This window comes from Gavia stellata, chromosome 16 (assembly GCF_030936135.1).
Source record: "Gavia stellata isolate bGavSte3 chromosome 16, bGavSte3.hap2, whole genome shotgun sequence".
Classification (NCBI taxonomy): domain Eukaryota; kingdom Metazoa; phylum Chordata; class Aves; order Gaviiformes; family Gaviidae; genus Gavia; species Gavia stellata.
Window position 1 is genome coordinate 2486278 of NC_082609.1, and position 18337 is coordinate 2504614.

General features: G+C 43.6%; 1 protein-coding gene across 6 annotated transcripts in view; it reads left to right on the plus strand.

Moving 5' to 3' along the window:
* The window catches only part of ACSL6 (acyl-CoA synthetase long chain family member 6), a 29546-nt gene extending 16964 nt beyond the window's left edge, over positions 1-12582 (plus strand). For 4 of the 6 annotated variants that reach the window (XM_059825642.1, XM_059825643.1, XM_059825644.1 and 1 more), the window contains exons 11-20: positions 1426-1560; positions 2893-3027; positions 4872-4967; positions 5806-5878; positions 7307-7395; positions 7963-8079; positions 8329-8472; positions 9288-9389; positions 10046-10117; positions 12362-12582. In XM_059825642.1, the coding sequence (XP_059681625.1) occupies positions 1426-1560; positions 2893-3027; positions 4872-4967; positions 5806-5878; positions 7307-7395; positions 7963-8079; positions 8329-8472; positions 9288-9389; positions 10046-10117; positions 12362-12502 (1104 nt within the window). In that variant the 3' untranslated portion in view covers positions 12503-12582. The remainder of the gene's footprint in view (positions 1-1425; positions 1561-2892; positions 3028-4871; positions 4968-5805; positions 5879-7306; positions 7396-7962; positions 8080-8328; positions 8473-9287; positions 9390-10045; positions 10118-12361) is intronic. The other 2 variants (XM_059825646.1, XM_059825641.1) reach the window with 2 other exon arrangements.
* The last annotated feature ends 5755 nt before the right edge of the window (positions 12583-18337 follow it).

Genomic DNA, 18337 nt, shown 5'->3' on the forward strand with positions numbered 1-18337 from the left:
TATCCTCTCTCCTAAAAAGTCTCATTAATATAAAGATTTTTTCAAAAGGGCTAAAAAATAATTTTCAAAATTATTCTGACCAGCAAACACTGTGTCAGCTTCCCTAGGTTTAGCCAACATAATTAGTTCCTGGAACTTACAGTTAAAATTATACAGATACATTCTTTAGAGCTAAAAATTTCTAGTAGTTATTTATAATTCCCAATGAGCACACTGATTATATTTTCCTTTTTTTTTTTTTTTTAAATTCATGTGCACATGCAGTGTAAAACACAGATTTGGCAGTGTGATGTTCGTTAAACCCACATCACATGCACAAAATTCCTGTGGTTTCAGTTGGTGGAGAGACAGTCTTGAACTGGTTGACAGAGCACTGAGAGCGCTCCGGTTAGTATTACAGATTTTTAGGAGTAGCACAAAGAGACTTGGGTGTCTCTTAAGGGATTTTTTACTGTTCTAGTTATTTGGGGGAGAAAAGTCCCAAGGGGACCAAAGACCGAAGGGAACTGATGTTCTCCATCTACCCCTTAGAGAGGTCAGAAGAGTGAGCGTGCTGCTCCGGGCTCGGGAAGGCTGGGCTCGGCTCCCGGCATCACGGCCGCTATCCTGAGGACGCCTTCTCCTGCTTGCGCTCTCAAAGCAGGGTAGGGACGCTGGTCTCAAAATGCTCTCCAGTGATAAAATGCCAGTTTTACCCAGTTAGTCACCAGTCCCCTGCAGTATTACTGACTACCAGAGCTGCTGCTTCAGCTGCCGGTTGGCTCATCGCCTGCCCGATCCCGCACATCCAGCTCTATTCCGATCTAAGTGGCCCGTTTTCTCTCCAAGTATGAAACTTCTGGATATGTAGATTCCATACAAGTAAAGCACCTTTGATGAAGGGGGCTTTTATTTCTGGGATACAGGATCAGGCACTGTATTGCTAACGTAGTCTACATTGTTGTATTTTAAACAAAACTAAAGTATTAACATCTAAAAATCGGCTGCTCTTCAGTATGTTTTACGATGTTTCTTAATACGCATTTCTTTATCGACAATAGGTCCTCATGCTGTGAGCTGCTATGGTAGGTCTGGGCTTCAGAGGAGAAGTTCAGATCCAGAATCTGACCAAACTCAGACTTCTCCATCCCCGTATGCAGGGGATGAAGGGAAATCCCTTCTAAAACCTTTGGTTCCTTGTTCTTCCGGAAACGGTGGCAAATTTGGTGGATGCTGAATTGCAGTACTGAGAAGTGCCCAGCACTATCCGTACATTTCTATTCGGTGCAAAATTTACAGTTACATTTATATATATATTTCTAAAGCCCCATTTTTGCCTTACTGAGAGTAGAATTTCAGGAAAGGCACTTCTGCGCTTGGGAGGGATGTTCTGCCATGGGAATTGCAAGCGAAGTGGTTACATGTGTTCCTTTTTCTTCCCATCAGTCTGTCGTATATTGCCATGGAGGGCGAATTGGGTTCTTTCAAGGAGATATTCGTCTCTTATCTGACGATATGAAAGCATTGCGTCCAACCATCTTCCCTGTTGTGCCGCGGCTGTTAAACAGGATGTATGATAAGGTGAGTTTAGTTTTGCTCTTTTGGTAATAATAAAGTTTATGTCCCTTGAGTACTTTTGTGAAAGAATTCCCTTAGTCATGGTGATTTCCTGAGCAGATCACAGAACCACAGAATCATTAAGGTTGGAAAAGACCTGTAAGACCATCAAGTCCAACCACCACCCCAACCCCACCATGCCCACTAAACCATGTCCCGCAGTGCCACGGCCACACGTTCCTTGAACCCCTCCAGGGATGGTGACTCCACCACCTCCCTGGGCAGCCTCTGCCAGTGCTTCACCACTAATTAGATTATACTGCTTCTGCCTTACTGCAACACATTCTTACCCTGTGTAACCGACACAGCTGCTCCGATCTGTAAGTCTATACTATGTTGATTTACACAGGCTGCAGGCATGGCTATTGCACGTTAATATGAAATCCCTCTGTATTCGCCTCTTACCCTGTTCTCACTGAGGTTACTAGTGACATTTCCAGAGACGAAGGAGCTTTTCATCAGAGAAACACCAGTCAAACCTGGATGCAGCAGGACTTTTTGTGCCCTTCAACCAGTTTTGGAACTTGAATCTCTTCCTGGTGGCAATGACAGCTGAAAATCAGGAGCTGCAAAAAGACTATGAGGATTTAGGCAGTGTGAATATGAGGTTGGCTTTTGGATCTAGACAGCTTCAAAACTAAGGGATGGTCTTGAAAGGTATTTAAGAGAGACACGTCTGGTCATCACGTTAAATCTGTTTGACCAGCTGGGAATATTTATTCCTCAGAAGACTTATCCTCTAAAGATGGGCTTAAGCACAAGCTACTGATTTAATTTTTCCCCAAGGTCAGGACTGTTGGATCAGGGGTTCTGGTGCCTCATTAGAGGGATGGGCACTGGGGGTTTCTCGTTTGTAGAGATGTAGTTCATGCTGGTGTCTGATTAAGCTTAGGTAAACGCAGCCCCCATCACCTCATCAGCCAGCGCTGATACCTGCTCAAGCTGCCAAGTATTCACGTTGCTCATTCCTAGTTGCTCAGATTTCATGATTTCACTGAATCCTATCGTAGAAATCATACAGAAATACCAGTCATGTAAATCTAGTCAAAGCCTACCCCATCATCCTCTCTCCCTTTTCCCCCGAAGTATGCACAATAGCGAATGGAGCGAAACAAACCCCTGCTTTTTTTTTTTCTCCAATAAAAAAGCCATAGTATAGTCGTATCTAACTGTACTGCTGCTGTAACTGTACCCTACCTGGCGCCGGCAGAGCTGTATAGCTGTAATTGTAAGAACAGCTGTTGATGTTTTCTCTCCCTCGGGTGCCGCGCTGCCTGCCACCCCGCACTCCCACAGATCTTCAGCCAGGCAGACACGTCCCTCAAGCGCTGGATTCTGGAATTTGCTGCAAGACGGAAAAAGGCGGAAGTTCGAAACGGCATCATTCGAAATGACAGCTTGTGGGATAAACTTTTCTTTAATAAAATACAGGTAAGCAATTTCAGAAGTGAGTCTAAAGTCAAAGAACTGTCACATCTTCTAGCAATGACTGGTTTTCCTTAAAGTCAGTGTGGTCCTCTTGCCTGATGATGAACTGCGGGCAATTGCTCCTCACTAGCGAATAGCAGACTGAAAAATTGAATAGAAAAAGGAAATGGAGCACAGTTTGTTGTTCCACTAACTTTTGCATTAACTTTGGCCACATTTATTTTTATTTACGCGTTTATTTTTAAACACCATGCATAAGACGCCAAAATTTCCGTTCTGTTAGGGATAGTTTTCCAGAGGGGAAGGGAGAAACACAAGGCAGACTGAGACGGCTTTTGCCACATCCCTCCTTCAGCAGCACTGAGAAATCGCCTCTTTGCAGAAGAGTGCCTGTTTTTTGCAGCTCTCGGCTACAAGCTGTGCCCCTGCAGAGGCACCACGGGGGGACGTGGTGCAGTGCAGAGGCACTTGCCCTCTGCCAGGTGAAGTTGCCCAGAAGCAGGATCATAGCCTCCTGCCCGACACCAGGGCTTCTCTCACCTCCTTCGTTATTTGGGTGCTCTGCCTTGCGGGGACCGGGCACCCGCCGCGGGCCCTGCCCGTGCCCCACGGGTAAACGGTTTCTCCCACTCACACCCAGCAACAGGCAGGGGAGAGGACTGCATCCAACCCACTCCCGTTCCTCCCACTGGGGATGAAATGCAGGAAAGTGGTCTGAAAAAGAGGAGTAACTGATCAAAGAGATGTTGCTCCAAAGTTTTTTGCAAACTCTCTACAGACACGATTGGACTTAGGGTCGGGTTTCAGTTGGGCATATTCAAAACTGCTTTTTTTCCTAGGAAAACAAGAATAAGGGTGTTGAGAAAAATGCACAAGTAAATCCCGATTTAACAAGAGGGAAACCAGAATGCCCTGCTGTATGTCACAGATCTTCGCAGGAAAAAAAGATTAAACTGGCTTTTAACCAGGTTTTCCGAGCGCTGTACTACTCCAGGAGGCTCCGATTACTTCGGTTTTTTAATTGGATAACTTATCTGGAGACATGCCACTTTATTTTTAACTAAAGAAACTGACTGTACTTTTCGTCTGCGGATTAGTTGTCCTCAGCGTGCAAAGATAGCAGAGTTCACACAACGCCGACGGGAGCGCAGACAGGAGGCAAGCCGGGCTGCATATTGATTCAGGATCTGGCGAGACTGGCAGTCTCAATCAGGGGTTGTTTGCTTTTGTGCTGGGTTTTCTTTTTACTTTTGGAATAAGACAAAGGAAATGAAGGGGGAAAAAGAAGTAAAATGCGACACAGGAATTGATGTAATACCCTCCACAAATATTTGAAGGTCATCTGCCTTAAAAAAGGGACAGCATTATTTCAGATGGCTTGGGAGCCAGTTCATTAAAAACAACGAGGTGCAAATAAGCAAAGAAAACTGGAGGGGGGAAGAGTCTGTTTTTTACCCAACAGTTCCCCAGAGCCAGATGTGCTTCCTGCAGGCCAAGGCTGCCTCCCCGCAGGTCTGCAGCCTGCCCGGCGCAGGCAGCCCCAGGAGTGGAGGCAGCAGCTCATCCTCTGAGAGATGCGGGACTCCCACCCCCATATGTCAAACGTTTTTTTCTTGGGGCACTATTTCTGCCTGTGAGGGGGACAGTTATTGCTTTTAAGATTTAGCTGGCTTTTTATCCCTAAGGAAAGATTCAGAGCCAGTTCATATTTCCGTAGCACGGCTGCATCTATTGTAGAGAGAGCATTTTGTGCAAGTTCCGTATAAACAATACTCACGGATGCTGCTGGTTTTGCCACCTGTAATAATCTCTCATGCTTTCTTTTGTTTTCTCATGGTATCAAACAGGCGAGTCTCGGTGGGTGTGTTCGCATGATAGTAACAGGAGCTGCCCCTGCGTCTCCGACTGTCCTGGGCTTCCTCCGTGCGGCCCTCGGATGTCAGGTTTGGAGGTGTTCGCTTACTGTTAGCTAGGAAACACACTGCATTTAAGAAAGGAGATGGGTTAGAACCTCCGAACTGCATTCAGGACAGCTTCACCAGGCTCGCTCCAACAGCAGCTGCAGGGCTTGGGGCAGACGCAGCGCCCCGGTGTCCCCGGAGCTCTGCTCCCGCAGCCGTGGGGCTGGAGTGGGAATGACCGGTGGCCCTGGGAAGTGAGCAGCAGGCAAGCGCTGCTTTTGCTGCGGGCAGATGCCGAAAAAAAAAAGCATAGACTCATCCCACCCATCTCTCACTTGAGTATGTGCAATTAAATGTGCTTGCGCATGTGCTAGGAACTTGGTTACATGAGGTTTATTCTATATATAAATGGAGAAGGATAATCTTCAGATGGAAGTTCAACCCACTTAAGACCTCCACTGCATTATTTCTCTTTGACTAGGAAGTCCGGGGCAACTAAAAGGCCTCACTCAAGAGCCTAAAACTAGGTGAAAAAAAATTAAAAGGTGTATTTTCAAAATGTCCCACAAAAATACATTTTTTCTCCCCACTAATAAATTCCTCTCATAGAGTAACACACTTCTTGACTCAAAAACTAAGCGCTGAACTTGTCTTCGCACTATTTGCAGCTCTACAGAGCAACGGTAATTCACAGTCACATAAATGAAATTTTGTATACAGTAAGAGCCAGGGAAAGCGTCCCTGTGTTAAATGCGTGCCTGTGCATTGCAGCTGGCAGGATTAGCTCGCAGGACAGTGCAACAGAAGGCAATTCTTAGAATTTTATTCTGTAACAGTGAAATCATCTATGCTGTCTTAAAGATACCTGTTTCTTTGTCAGGTTTATGAAGGTTATGGCCAAACAGAATGCACAGCTGGATGCACCTTTACGACCCCAGGTGACTGGACATCAGGTAAGGATTTTCTTCCACCCTTTCCAGAAAGAAAAGAAATGCACATTTCTTTAGAAAATTCTGGACTGTAAGATCACAGGGTGTTACGCAACATTCGCCACCGTGTGAATAATCTTCAGCAAATGTAATGTTCTTGAAAGTATCACTAGTCCAGAATAAATACACGGGGATGAGATGTTGGGCCCGTTTGCCTGGGGAGATTTGGAATTGTCCCTTGAGCTGTCATTTGCGATACTCTCATCTCAGCACTCCCGGCCCCATGAGTCCTCCGTAGAGCAGTGGAGCTGAATTTAAAAGAATGTTTGTTATAATGAAATGCTGGAACAAAGAAGAGATTAATACATTCATGTACTTAGGGAGCAAACCCAGGCTTCGAATACAGATCCACCACTACTCAATACTTTATGTATTTCAGGCTTTCAAAACTTTTGAATCTTAACAAAATCAGATAAAAACTAGCACCAAGCAAGATTCGGATAATACATACAAGTACTGCGGCTTAATTTCTTCTTCATGTAATTCATCAGTATTCATAAAAAATGTTTTAAAATGGGTGTCACACTCATTCAAATGAATGCTAGTAGGAAACCTGGACATTGGCTATTAAAGGGTCTGGCCAGTAAACATTTCCTTCCCTCCAACGCAGATTTTCCATGGCTGGAGAAGAGCAGATACTTTCTTCTCGCAGCACAAGTGGCCATCTGTTTGGTTTTCTTCAAACCAAAATCAGCCCCTTGCAGACACCAGTGTGCCCTGGGGCTTGCTGGTCCCCTGCCCGTGCCCCGGGCAGCGCTGGGCAAAGCGCTGCTCACGCGCCAACGCCGCATCCTCATCCTCAGCACGCTTCCATCTGTCTCCTTTGCAAAATGAGAGCTCAGCCCGCGAGAGCTACAGCGCGCGAAGTGCTGCGACGCAGAGTTGTGACTCCTCTTCTCAGGCCGTTTTTCCAAGCGGCTATTTCTGGGGAAAACAGGCCTGTTTTGGACACGGTTGTGCTCCAGCAGTGCTTGTCAGCTACAGGAGACGTTGCCCTTGCTTCAGCTTTGGAGAAACTGTAGGGGTGGGGGGAAACGTGTTCAGCATAACATCGTTGCAGTTGGTATTCCCAGGTGATTAAAATAATGAGAGTCCAGAGCTTTGTGTGTTTTTATAATGAGTTAAGCTTAAAAAAGGGTTTAGTCTCTTACAGGTAAGGGAGACGTGGTCTGTATGTCGACATGTTTGAAAATAGGGTTTATAGCCAAGTAGGAGGTTCGAGTATTTCGTCTTAATAGTGCAAAACCTTAGATGGGGAAAATATTTCTGCACACAGACACAGCTCCTGCAAGAACATCCAATGTATCTACAATTATGCAAGCAACTAATAATAAAATGCTAATTATTGTTTGTAGGAGAGATGACAAGTGACTTGATAACTTTGATTTCCAGGTCATGTAGGAGCCCCTTTGCCCTGTAACTTAATCAGATTGAAGGATGTGGAAGAGCTGAATTATTTTGCTTCCAAAGGAGAAGGAGAGGTAGCAAATCACATTTTTATATCAAATTCTCACTAGTTAACACTGTATTAAGTAGTTCTGTAGTTACAGAAGCATTTTACCTTTGTCAGGTGCACAGTTGCTGATGTGTTACAATCAGGAAAGGAAAACACCAATTCAGCAATAGAGCAGCAAAGCATTAATGAAAAAGGGGCTGTGGCAGTACTTCCAGCCAATGCCATGCCTGCTCACTTTCAAAGTTAAAACTGAATTAATTAGTTCAGCTAAGAAGAGCTGAATTGCTGTGATATCTACATTGCTGATATTTCTGTATTGCACAGGAATTAAACTTACTGAAATAACTTTTTACCTGCAAGCTGAATGCAAACCAACTTCAAACAAATCAGTTTTGCGTTCCCTACTTCATACTTCCATTAGTTTGAAAAAAATCCATAGGTAATTTTATAAGGCAACATATTTTAGTTTCATGGAGCACAGTCGTTAAGTCAACCTTTAAAATACTTCAATTTTACTGACTTACTGTTTAGCTTGTTAGTATTTACAGCAGAAGAATAAAATAATTTATCAGCAACTCTGACTGTTTTGCAGATCTGTGTGAAAGGACCGAATGTTTTCAAAGGTTACCTGAAAGATGAAGAGAAGACAGCTGAAGCGCTGGACCAGGAGGGCTGGCTTCACACTGGAGACATCGGGAAATGGTTACCTGTGCGTACTGGTCAGCTGCTTAGTTCTTAGGTCAATTGTATTATCCCATGGGAATTTTCAAGTACTGAATTTAAATTTCCAAGCAGATCTGTCTTTACAAAGGATTGAGTTTATATTTTGCAGAATAAGCTCAGTATGCCCATGAAGCATTTTCTGGCGATTTAAAGAGCTCTGTTAAAAGCAGACCGCTTACGGAGTCTCTACAGTTAAATAACTTCTCTGGGAACTCTCGTTTCTTTCCCCCTACAGAATGGGACTCTGAAAATTATTGATCGGAAAAAGCATATATTTAAACTTGCTCAGGGAGAATATATTGCGCCAGAGAAGATAGAGAATATCTATATCCGCAGTGACCCTGTTGCCCAGATCTATGTCCATGGAGACAGCCTGCAGGTAAACACTTAAGTTTTCAGAAAATCTTACTTTATTCTTTGTAAATAGAAGACAGAGAGCTGGGCATGAACGAGGCGAAAGTGCGAGTGGATCATGACATGTTTTTGCCTTGATGTCTCCCTCCTGCTCCGGAGCTGGCTGCCAGCCACGCAGGGGCTGAGCTGCTGGTGTGACCCTAAGCAGCTTGGAGGATGTTGTGGCCAAAGATGAAGCCTTTAAATTTGCTTCAGTGTCACCCTTCGGGTCTCTAACGCTCTCCTTTGCCACTCTGCCTGTGGTAAGCCAGATGAAGGCAAAGCCATCACTGCTCCGCAACCACTGCCTACCCATTTTGACCAATCTTGCCCCATTCATTCACGTATTTATACGAACGCATACAGCTTCTGAAATCATTGCAATTCATCCCTCTACATTTATTGGCAACGAACTTGAGGCTTCCCTTGGCACCGGAGTTTGCCTGAGCCTCACAGGCCCATGACCCTCATGTGTATAAATGATACAGGCTGCGTTCGGCTCTGGCTTATGCCTGTGAAAAAGTAAGCAATTTAATTAATGTCCAAGCAGAACACAAACCCAACTGAAGGTGTTAAAATTGTTGGCAAATGCAGGAACGGTCACAGAGAATCATTTCATCTGAGGAAAAGGCACAGACACCAAAATATACTTCACTATGACATGTTAGCAAATTATTGACATAATTAAACAAGAAGTGATAAACGCATAGCAAATTCAACCAGCTTACGTATTCACTTCAATGTAGGGCTTTAAATGTCATTCAGCCTTTGCCTGCAACACTCCTTCTCCTTCACCTACAGGCCTTTCTGGTGGGAATTGTGGTGCCTGATTCTGAAGTGATGCCGGGCTGGGCAAAGAAAAGAGGCTTTGATGGAACATATGCAGAACTCTGTAAAAATAAGGTTTGTCTTTCTGTCTGCAGTACATTTTTTCACTGTAGCATAACCTAGTTAGAGTAGGTGTCTATTATTAATAATCCCAGTGACAAGAATTATTTCCTCACTGAAAATTAAGCAGGGTTGACCCGGATACAGTGATGTGTGCTGACTGACGGTCCAGACCTCTGCAAACTCCTGCATGGCGGGGACCAAGGGTCTGTCTTGCAGAGAACATCAGGACGGCAGTCGGAGAGGTTGTGTTTGTTTAGATATCTTAAATAAGGATCCCAGCCTTATCTACACGTGCTCTCTAACCCTGAGTAACTGAGTTGGATCACATCAACAAACACTGATGCCAGTGGGGCATCCCACTGGTGTCTGTGGGAAATGATTTTGCATCTGAGTCTGGCAAATGGTTGAAGGATTGCAAATTTAAGCATCTATACCATATATGTTTGAAAATATAACCTTACTTTTCATACTGAGGGAACAGTTAACATCGCCGCAATTAAGTTTAATGTTTGTACATTTCTTTAATAGAATATTTGCTAATTATGTATTAACTATCAATAAGGCACTTGAACCTTACTCAGAAACATGTTTTCTTGATGAACAATGACATTAACTGCACGTATGGCTGACTCTGATATTTCATGAGGAATTTATGTGTTTTAACCCAGGAACTGCAGCAAGCGATAATGGAAGACATGGTACGGTTAGGTAAGGAGAGTGGACTTCATTCCTTTGAGCAGGTAAAGTGAAACAATTAATACATTATTCAGCATGGTCAGACAGGCAATTTGTCCATTTGTATGGAATGGGGATTTGTCAGCATTTTTCTGTTAGTGCATATCCTTGTTGCAGCTGCACACAATGTTTTCTGAGAGAGAGCTTTATTGCTGGCAAGTTGTATTTGGTCCTTTGAAAAATATATATGCTGTGATTCTGCCTTCCACTCATGCTTGAAATTTGAATTCAATTTAGTGAAAATTTTGGGTGCAGAGGTAAAAACCTAGTCCAAGGACATGGATAATCTCTCCAGTCTGACAACCAGGGCTCAAGATAAATATCTGTAGGACTCTTGATTCTTCTGCCACTGGAAAGCACTGTTAAGAAACTGGGTCACTAATTACCATCCTTATAACTGACCTAGGAAATGCTGCTGGTTTATTTATTTTCAGCCTGTGTACTAATTCTCTTCTGGTGCTTGTGTAAATATTTCTGCAACAGAGCTACAAACACTTCAGAAGGAGAGATCTGAAATCAACCATGGATTACATAGCATTAAAAACACAGTAAAAAAAAAAAATCCACCACATTTTAAAATGTCTAAATGCTTATTTCTGTTAAAATAATGAACATCTTAATCATTACATATAATTAGCAGGGGCCTTTTTGCTTTTTTTTAGACTGTTCTGGGTGGTAATTCTAATGAGTAGTTCACCATATCTGAGTGCAGCAGAAGCACCATTAAACATAAACTTGTTGTTCTTCATTTCTCAGTTACATATGCAAATGAAATGACAGTAAAAAGAAATTAATTTAAAAATGAAACTCAATATAAAGCACGGTTTGTAATGCAGATAATGATCTGTGGTAATAAGTCTGGTGTGCTTCTGCCACAGTCTTCACAGTATGAAATATCCTCAAGTAATCTACTCTACCAGCAGCTTGCAATTAATAAACGATAAAGCAGGGAGGCAAGCCTTGCCATCTTTCTAAAAGTTAAGAAGAAACGTTTCGCATTTCAAGACTAAAGGGCTTCAAAATTAACATCTCTGTTGCCATACGTAATCTTAAAACCGAGCTTTGAGCCAGATATTACGACTAGTGCTCTGGTGGGATGGGACCCCCTTTATATGGAAGAGCCACTCTTCATCATCTCCGTCCCTGTCTGCAGCGCCAGAGGCCTGAGCTTGGACCTCTGGCTCGGAACTGACAACTCTGGCTTCTGTATCCACCAGCTTCCAGGGTGCAGGCTCTGAAAGCCCGTGCAGCAAGCGAGGGGAGCATTAACAGCACGAACACTGATTTTTGTGAAGGACATCACTGGGGGAGGAACTGGACCACAATGCTTACAGGGGAAAAATGAATCATATCTCTAATGGGCATTTAAAAATTGATTCTCAGTCTACATTCCTGCAACTCCCAGTCTAACAAAATGCAAACCAGTCTGGTTTGGGGAATCACGAAAGCAGCAGATGGCTGGGGAATTTTGTCTTAAATCGGTGGACTATGACCAGTCACGCAGCAGTTTTCTGCTTTCTCCCACACCAGCACTCCCATAAAAGCACTGGAAGGAAAAGCTCGCTCCCATCTGCGCTGCCAGGCTCCCCGCTGTGCTCAGAGGCACCGCCGCTAACAAGGGCAGCCTTGTAAAATCCTGTTTGCCTAGGCTGAATGATTTTATATCATTTTAATTAGCTAGTAAAACACCATCAATTCTTCTTTAAAGATGATCATCACGTACGTTCTTTGTACCTGCAAAGCTTCGTGATAATTTTGCGAGACTGAATTAGTGCTGCTTACTTTCTTTTGCAGTTTGGTTAAGACGATGTTTCTCAGCATGACTCCCTGCCCTCCCTCCCTTCCCCTCCCTTTCCCGGTCTTTCAACTGTGTGAAACGCCGCAGTTACCATATCACATATGGTGACACTGTCCCTTGCGCTCTGCCTCGCTGTGTTTTGGCCTTGGTTTCATACGGAAAAGAGGTTTATGTGCTCCTTCTCTCGGACAGATCCCTTCTGCGCTGCCTGGCTGTCGGGTCAGCGCGGACACGGGAAAACAAGCAGGAGAGCGGGGAGCTGGAGGGGGGGGATGTAGTGGCACCTTGGAAAACTTGGGCAGGTGAGGAAAATCCTGGGGACCCGGCGGCAGGGTCCCCTGGGCTCCAGGCACAGCCAGAGGTAACACAGCAAGGGTGGCGTAAGAAGCTACGCTTATTCAGTGCGATGCCTGTAATTTTTGCTATAAATAGATCCCTTTTTTTATTTTAGGTCAAAGCCATTTACATTCACTCTGATATGTTCTCAGTACAAAACGGTTTGTTGACACCAACATTAAAGGCTAAGAGACCAGAACTAAGAGATTACTTCAAAAAACAAATAGAAGAGCTGTATTCAAGCATCTCCATCTGAAACCACGGGAAGAGTCTTCTGAATAACGGACTTCGTAGCAATATTAGAGTAACACTCAAAAGTACAGAGCCAGAATGACACAGCTGAAATGGTTAAGCATCTGAATCTTATATTTGAGCCTTGCATTGTTCTAGGATTTCACCACTAACCATAATTTTCCTCCTTTTTTCCATCAGGTGTGATACGATTTATTTTTTACTCTATGTACACAGTAGGGTACTACTAAGAATTACGCTAAATTGCCACAAAATATACAGAAATTTCAATCTATGACCAAGTAAATTATGGAAGCTTACCTTATTAATAACTCCAAACATTTCTAATTAAAATAGGGAAAGTTTCAGGTATGTCTGTTGATATTTGATTGTATATAACCCAGTACATTAGAAACTAAAATTGTGGATAATTCAATAATGTGGTCTACCTCAAACAATCAGTGATTGATGGTGAAAGTCTATTTTCCCTGATCTGGAACTTCAAGCTGGATATTGGTTTATATATTAAGTGATAGTTTTTATATTTTCCAGGACATAAATTACACTGACTTGATTTAACCACTAATGACCTAACTAACAACCAACTAATAGAAACAGGAATGAATCTCCTGCTATTTGTACTTCATAGACGTATTAGTATGTTACATCTAAGGGATTAATATTACCTTGAAATTACAGGAACAGGTTAGGAAGCGTTAGGATAGAATTCCCTCTACTTCCTTTTCATCCGAACTCAATTTATACATGGCATGCTGGTTTTGCATTAGGGCCTCCTTCACCACAGAACACTCATGGACATCTCAACTACTCAAACTGAGAAGGTTGCAAAAGCATGGCTGGCTCTGTGGCGGCTTTCCGTGGGAGTTCACGTTAACCCATATGCTCCCGGTCCCTCATTTATTACTTTACATGCTGCTAATACTGTGTAGTCCAGTTGGACTAACTCCTTTTCAGAAACAGTGCTAAAGAAAGGGAGCACAAGGTATAAGCTGCGGTTCTGAACGGGGCTTAGCAAAACAAATCGGTCTGGGAGAAAGGCCAGCCTGAGATGCAGCAGTGGAGGGCGTCCTTCGGCTGGCCGTGGAAGAGGAAGAAATGCTGCTCCAAAAGGCCCCAGGGACGGGCGAAAGGCTGTGTTAGCCAGCGCTCTTGTAAGGTGTCCTGGTACGGTAAAACATTGGATGTGGTTGCAGAAAGGCCTGCTAGGAAAACACCTCTACGCTCAGACGTCTGGAAGCCTCAGTTCCCACTGGCTTCACTTCCAGCGGCCTCTCTGGAATAAACAGCAAGTAGTCTGGATGAAACCTTAGATTCCACAACCAGCTGCAGGCGTTAGAGAGGGGATCAGCCCTGTGTGGAACAGGAACAGACTCCAGAGCTCTCTCCTGACAAAAAGCACGGTACAAAACGATGAGAAAACTGTAACGTCAAGTTGCTTGAATACTTGGACTGTCGGTGGCTTCCTTCTGCTGAACAGCGTCCTAAATACGTGTGTGTATTTTAATAGCTGCTGTTTGTCGCACCAGTGCATACTAGCATTGAGCTGTGCCTGCTAGATCTTCTTTGCTAGGACAGTGAAAGCACACTTATTTTCTCTCTTAAACTGGAATCCACTGTAGACTTCTGAAGCAAAAAGTTTAAATTTTTAATCTAAATGATCTCTTATTTTCCTTCTGAAATTCCATTGCATGCTTCAAAATGAAATAAATTGAATTAATGAGTTGGTGTTACACGAAGACTGATTTATTGCAGTAATTTCAGAACAAAATGATACGAAGGAGACTGTGTCAGCTAACATAATCACTCATATAAAGAACATAGCGATTTGATTTATCAAATGTGGAAGGATTTGTCTGAATCCCTTTTTGCGCCTGATTCGTCATTTGATTCCAGTGCAATGACTCATATCAGTCCGAAGCAAACAAGAAATACTGCTGCTGTGATCTGATGGTATTGTACACTCGTTTTTCACCAATGTACGCAGCAACAGCATCCCTGGGGAATTTGCGTCTGCCACATCTACAGAGGATAGGAATTACTGTATAAAATCTGGCTCTTTAGATCAAGTCATAAAGGATTTTCATCTCTGTGGAGTCTAGTTCATCTCCTTTTTGTATCAGCCAAAAGACAGTCATGACATATGCATGCTTCAAAGCAATGAAGAATTAGGCTCAGTACAATTTCCTGTTTTAATGTGACATACTTTTAAAGTAAAAAAAATAACTAGTCATCTAAGTAAGTACAAAAATGCTATTTTCCACCGAGCTTTTTCTACCCCATGAATTTACTTTTCTCCTAAGATGATATCAGTTTACCAGACTTTTCTAGATGACTAAACTCTGACTTTGTGTAAGTATAGAAGATCCTAATATGAATTTATTTACAGCTTAGATGGCTGTTATTTTTGCGTATCTAATGCTGAATAATATATCTGTATTCTTCTTTTGGTATTTGATGCAAAATGTCAGATGCACTAGAGCCAAAGATCTGAACACCATACGAATAAGAAAGAAAAAATACCAGGATGATGCAAAACTTGGGAGAAATTGTGTTGTTGCACTGAAAGCATGAATACTTTCAGAACTTGTGAAAAGCTGTATAAGTAAACTAAAAGCTCTCTTTAGTATTTCCTTGTGTGATCAGATCTTCCTCTGCAGGTCACTCTCTCGCCATAATCATAACACTGTTGTAAGAGATTAAAACTTGAAAAGAACACATGCGTAATGCATGAGCTCGGCACAAACATGGTTCTCTTCAAATTCCAGGAATATTTATTTTGCATTGAGCTTTTTTACACTGAAATACTTCTTGTGACCGCCAAGGAAAAATCCCCAGGGCTGTCTAATAACCAGTTTGGTTTTTTTTCTCAAGATAACTAATTACAAAATTAATTTTTAATATTCATCTTCTTGAAAGAGTTGAGACTCAAGTGCCGTTGCATAAGTGGCAATGCAAGTCACCCTGCTCTGTAAACAGCCCTATTCTTGATGGCTTCAGGACGAGTGGTTTTAACTAACCGCTGTCATCTGGGGGTTCGTTCCGCAATCAGTGAATGAAAAAAGACAGCAAGCCCACTGAAACGAGCACAGCTGTCGTCTGCCATTGCAGGTGGGATGGGTGCGTCGTCGGAGTCGGGGCTGTTACTCGGTGTCGCAAAAGCACCATCGCCTTGAGCAGCCAAGCGAGACAAAGCAGCTTTGTACCCTCTCCCCCAAAGGCTTGGGCTGCAGTCAGGGTGCTGCACGCCGAGGTACTGTGTTCGTGGACATTTTAAATATGGGAGGTTCTTCCTGGGCCTGGTGCTATGCCTGTGAAATCACTGGAAGACTGTCTCCAGTGCTCATTTATAAACAGCAGAATAAAATACATTGTTCCAGGAAGACAATATTGCTTAGTTATGTATTTTGTATGTTCTTTGCTCAATATATTACACAGAGAAAATACCCTTCTGCCACAGAAGTGGTCAAAGACACACACAAGTGTGAGCAGAAACCGGACCGGACCGTCTTAACCCCACATTGGCAGGAAATACAGAGCACTATTCTGTCCTGAAAGGCACATTGGCAGGTTAAAATGGTTGATACACATCAGGTGAGAGAGAGAGACGGTGAGTTGTTTATTGATAAAAGCACTATTTTGCTATCTGTCCTCACTTTTAGTATACATCGGCATCAGTAAAGTCCAGTGTCATTTTTGCCATGAATATGAAATTCTTGCATATAACAGAAAATAATCTGACTTAACCTTCTGGAATGAAACACATTAACTACTCTTTTTTTTTTATTATTATTTTCCATGTGTTAAAAGCACAAACTGGTGATCTATGTGTAAATAAACTGCTACAAGATGAATGTAAACTGGGAAAGAATATACTATTTTTGCATGGTAACAGATTACTTAAAGACCTCTCGATGCCTTACAGAAAATTTGGAAAAGCATTTTATTTAGAGGCAATTCTATCTCCGTACTCATTGTATCTGTAGCCCACTTCAGTTTTGTCTGTGGGGAAAAAAAAAATATCAGAATTAATCTTTGTTTCTTCTTGGAATTAACATTCTTCAGTACTTTGCACATTCTCTGGTTTCTACACCATCTTTAACTCCTGTTAAATGATGAAGCTGAGGCTGTTCTTTTTGGAGGAAAAATCTGGATGCTTGTAGTCTGAGAGGGAAACAGTTTTAGATCCCTGGAATTGTTCCAAAATAAAATGTTTTCTGAGGCATCTAGAGCCCCTTTAAGCCCTTCACTTCATTTTAGCTTTTTGTTACGTATTTTAGCAAAGTACAAGCCGTGAACGAATGAGGCATTTCCGTGAGCGTTGCCCATTCTATTTTCAACTGAAAGTGAAGGGGTTAAAATATAACATACACATTTGTGTAAAAAAACCCAACTTAACTGTAATTAAAGATTTTTCAGTTTTGGTATATTAGCATGTATATCAAAAAGTCATCTATGGGAACTTTTGTAAAGAATTAAATTGTCACATTTCTCAAAACTGCTCATAAGATTTTCTCGTGGACTGACATACAATAAAAGCTCTTTTCTAAAATCTGTTGTTACTCCAGCACTCTGTCCTCATAATCAGTATGAAGTCATTCAGAATGCGTGCCTATATTAAACGTGTTGTAAAAAAAATCTGTAAAATAAAATAACGACCAAAGGAATAATGGAACCTGAGATTGATTTTAGCAATCTTCTATGAAAAAGTTGTTGCAAAGTTCTCTGAAGATGCAGCAGTCTTTCTGTAATGGTTTCATTTTTTATTTTAGATCAGTAATAATATAACCAAATGTATATGCTTGTTTAATATGAATTGACAATTGGGAATGCATAGTATTTTTTCAGACTATGTGTCTAAAACAATAAACTTTAAAAGCGTTCAGTCTCTATTCCAGTTTTTGCATGCACTTGCATCTCTCCCTTCACTTGGAAATCCAGTAACGCCAAAGCGTTAGCTCCATTTTTCATGTCAGCGAAGCAATGAGATTCCTCTGCTCTATACACTTAAGCTGAAACACGGGGCCTGATCAGCAAAAGGAACATCGCGTACACAATCTCAATTGCAAGATGCAGTATTATAAAACCAGATCCGTGTATTTATTAGCCCAAACCAGTGAAGGGGAGCAGCAGCACCCAGCACACGCCCTGCACATGCCAGCAGCAGGCGGACAGGAGCGGGACCAGGCAGGATTACTCATGGGCAATGATAAACTTCCATCTTGCACCAGAAACCCGTGCCTGGCGTTTGGTTGAGGGGAAACTGCCGTCCCTGAGGCCGCTGCCATCACCTTCCAGGTTCCTCTGCCCCGGCCCGCCCCAGGGCCCTGGGCCCGGGAGACCGCTCCCCCCTCCCTCTCCGTTTCTCTCCGCCAGGTTCAGCAACCGCCACCAGCGTTAATTTACACTCGTTCAGCACAAAACTCCTCAGGCCAGACGCGTACTGATAACGCGCCCAGGAAAAAGCAACTCCCCCTTCCTCCGCCTCTTACAGCTGCGCTGCCTCCCCCCAGGGAGCCGCCCGTCGGCGGGCAACCCCGCAGTGGGGCGCGGGCCCACCACCTTCCCGGCCCAGCGGCGGCTGCCTGCGGGGACACGATTTCCCCCTCACGCAGGGCCGCAGGGCACCGGGCCGGGCCGAACGCAGCCACAGCAGGACCCGCGCTCCCGCGCCCGCCTCCGGCCCGCCGCGCCCGCCTGGCGCCGCGGGGCGGTAGCGCCGCCTGCTGCCGGCCGGGGGTGCCGCCGCGCATGCGGGCTGGAGGCGTGGGGGCGCCCCCTGCGCCGGCCCAAGGGCGGGGGGCGGTTGTTGGCCCCCGAGCGCAGCCCGGGCTCGGCCCCC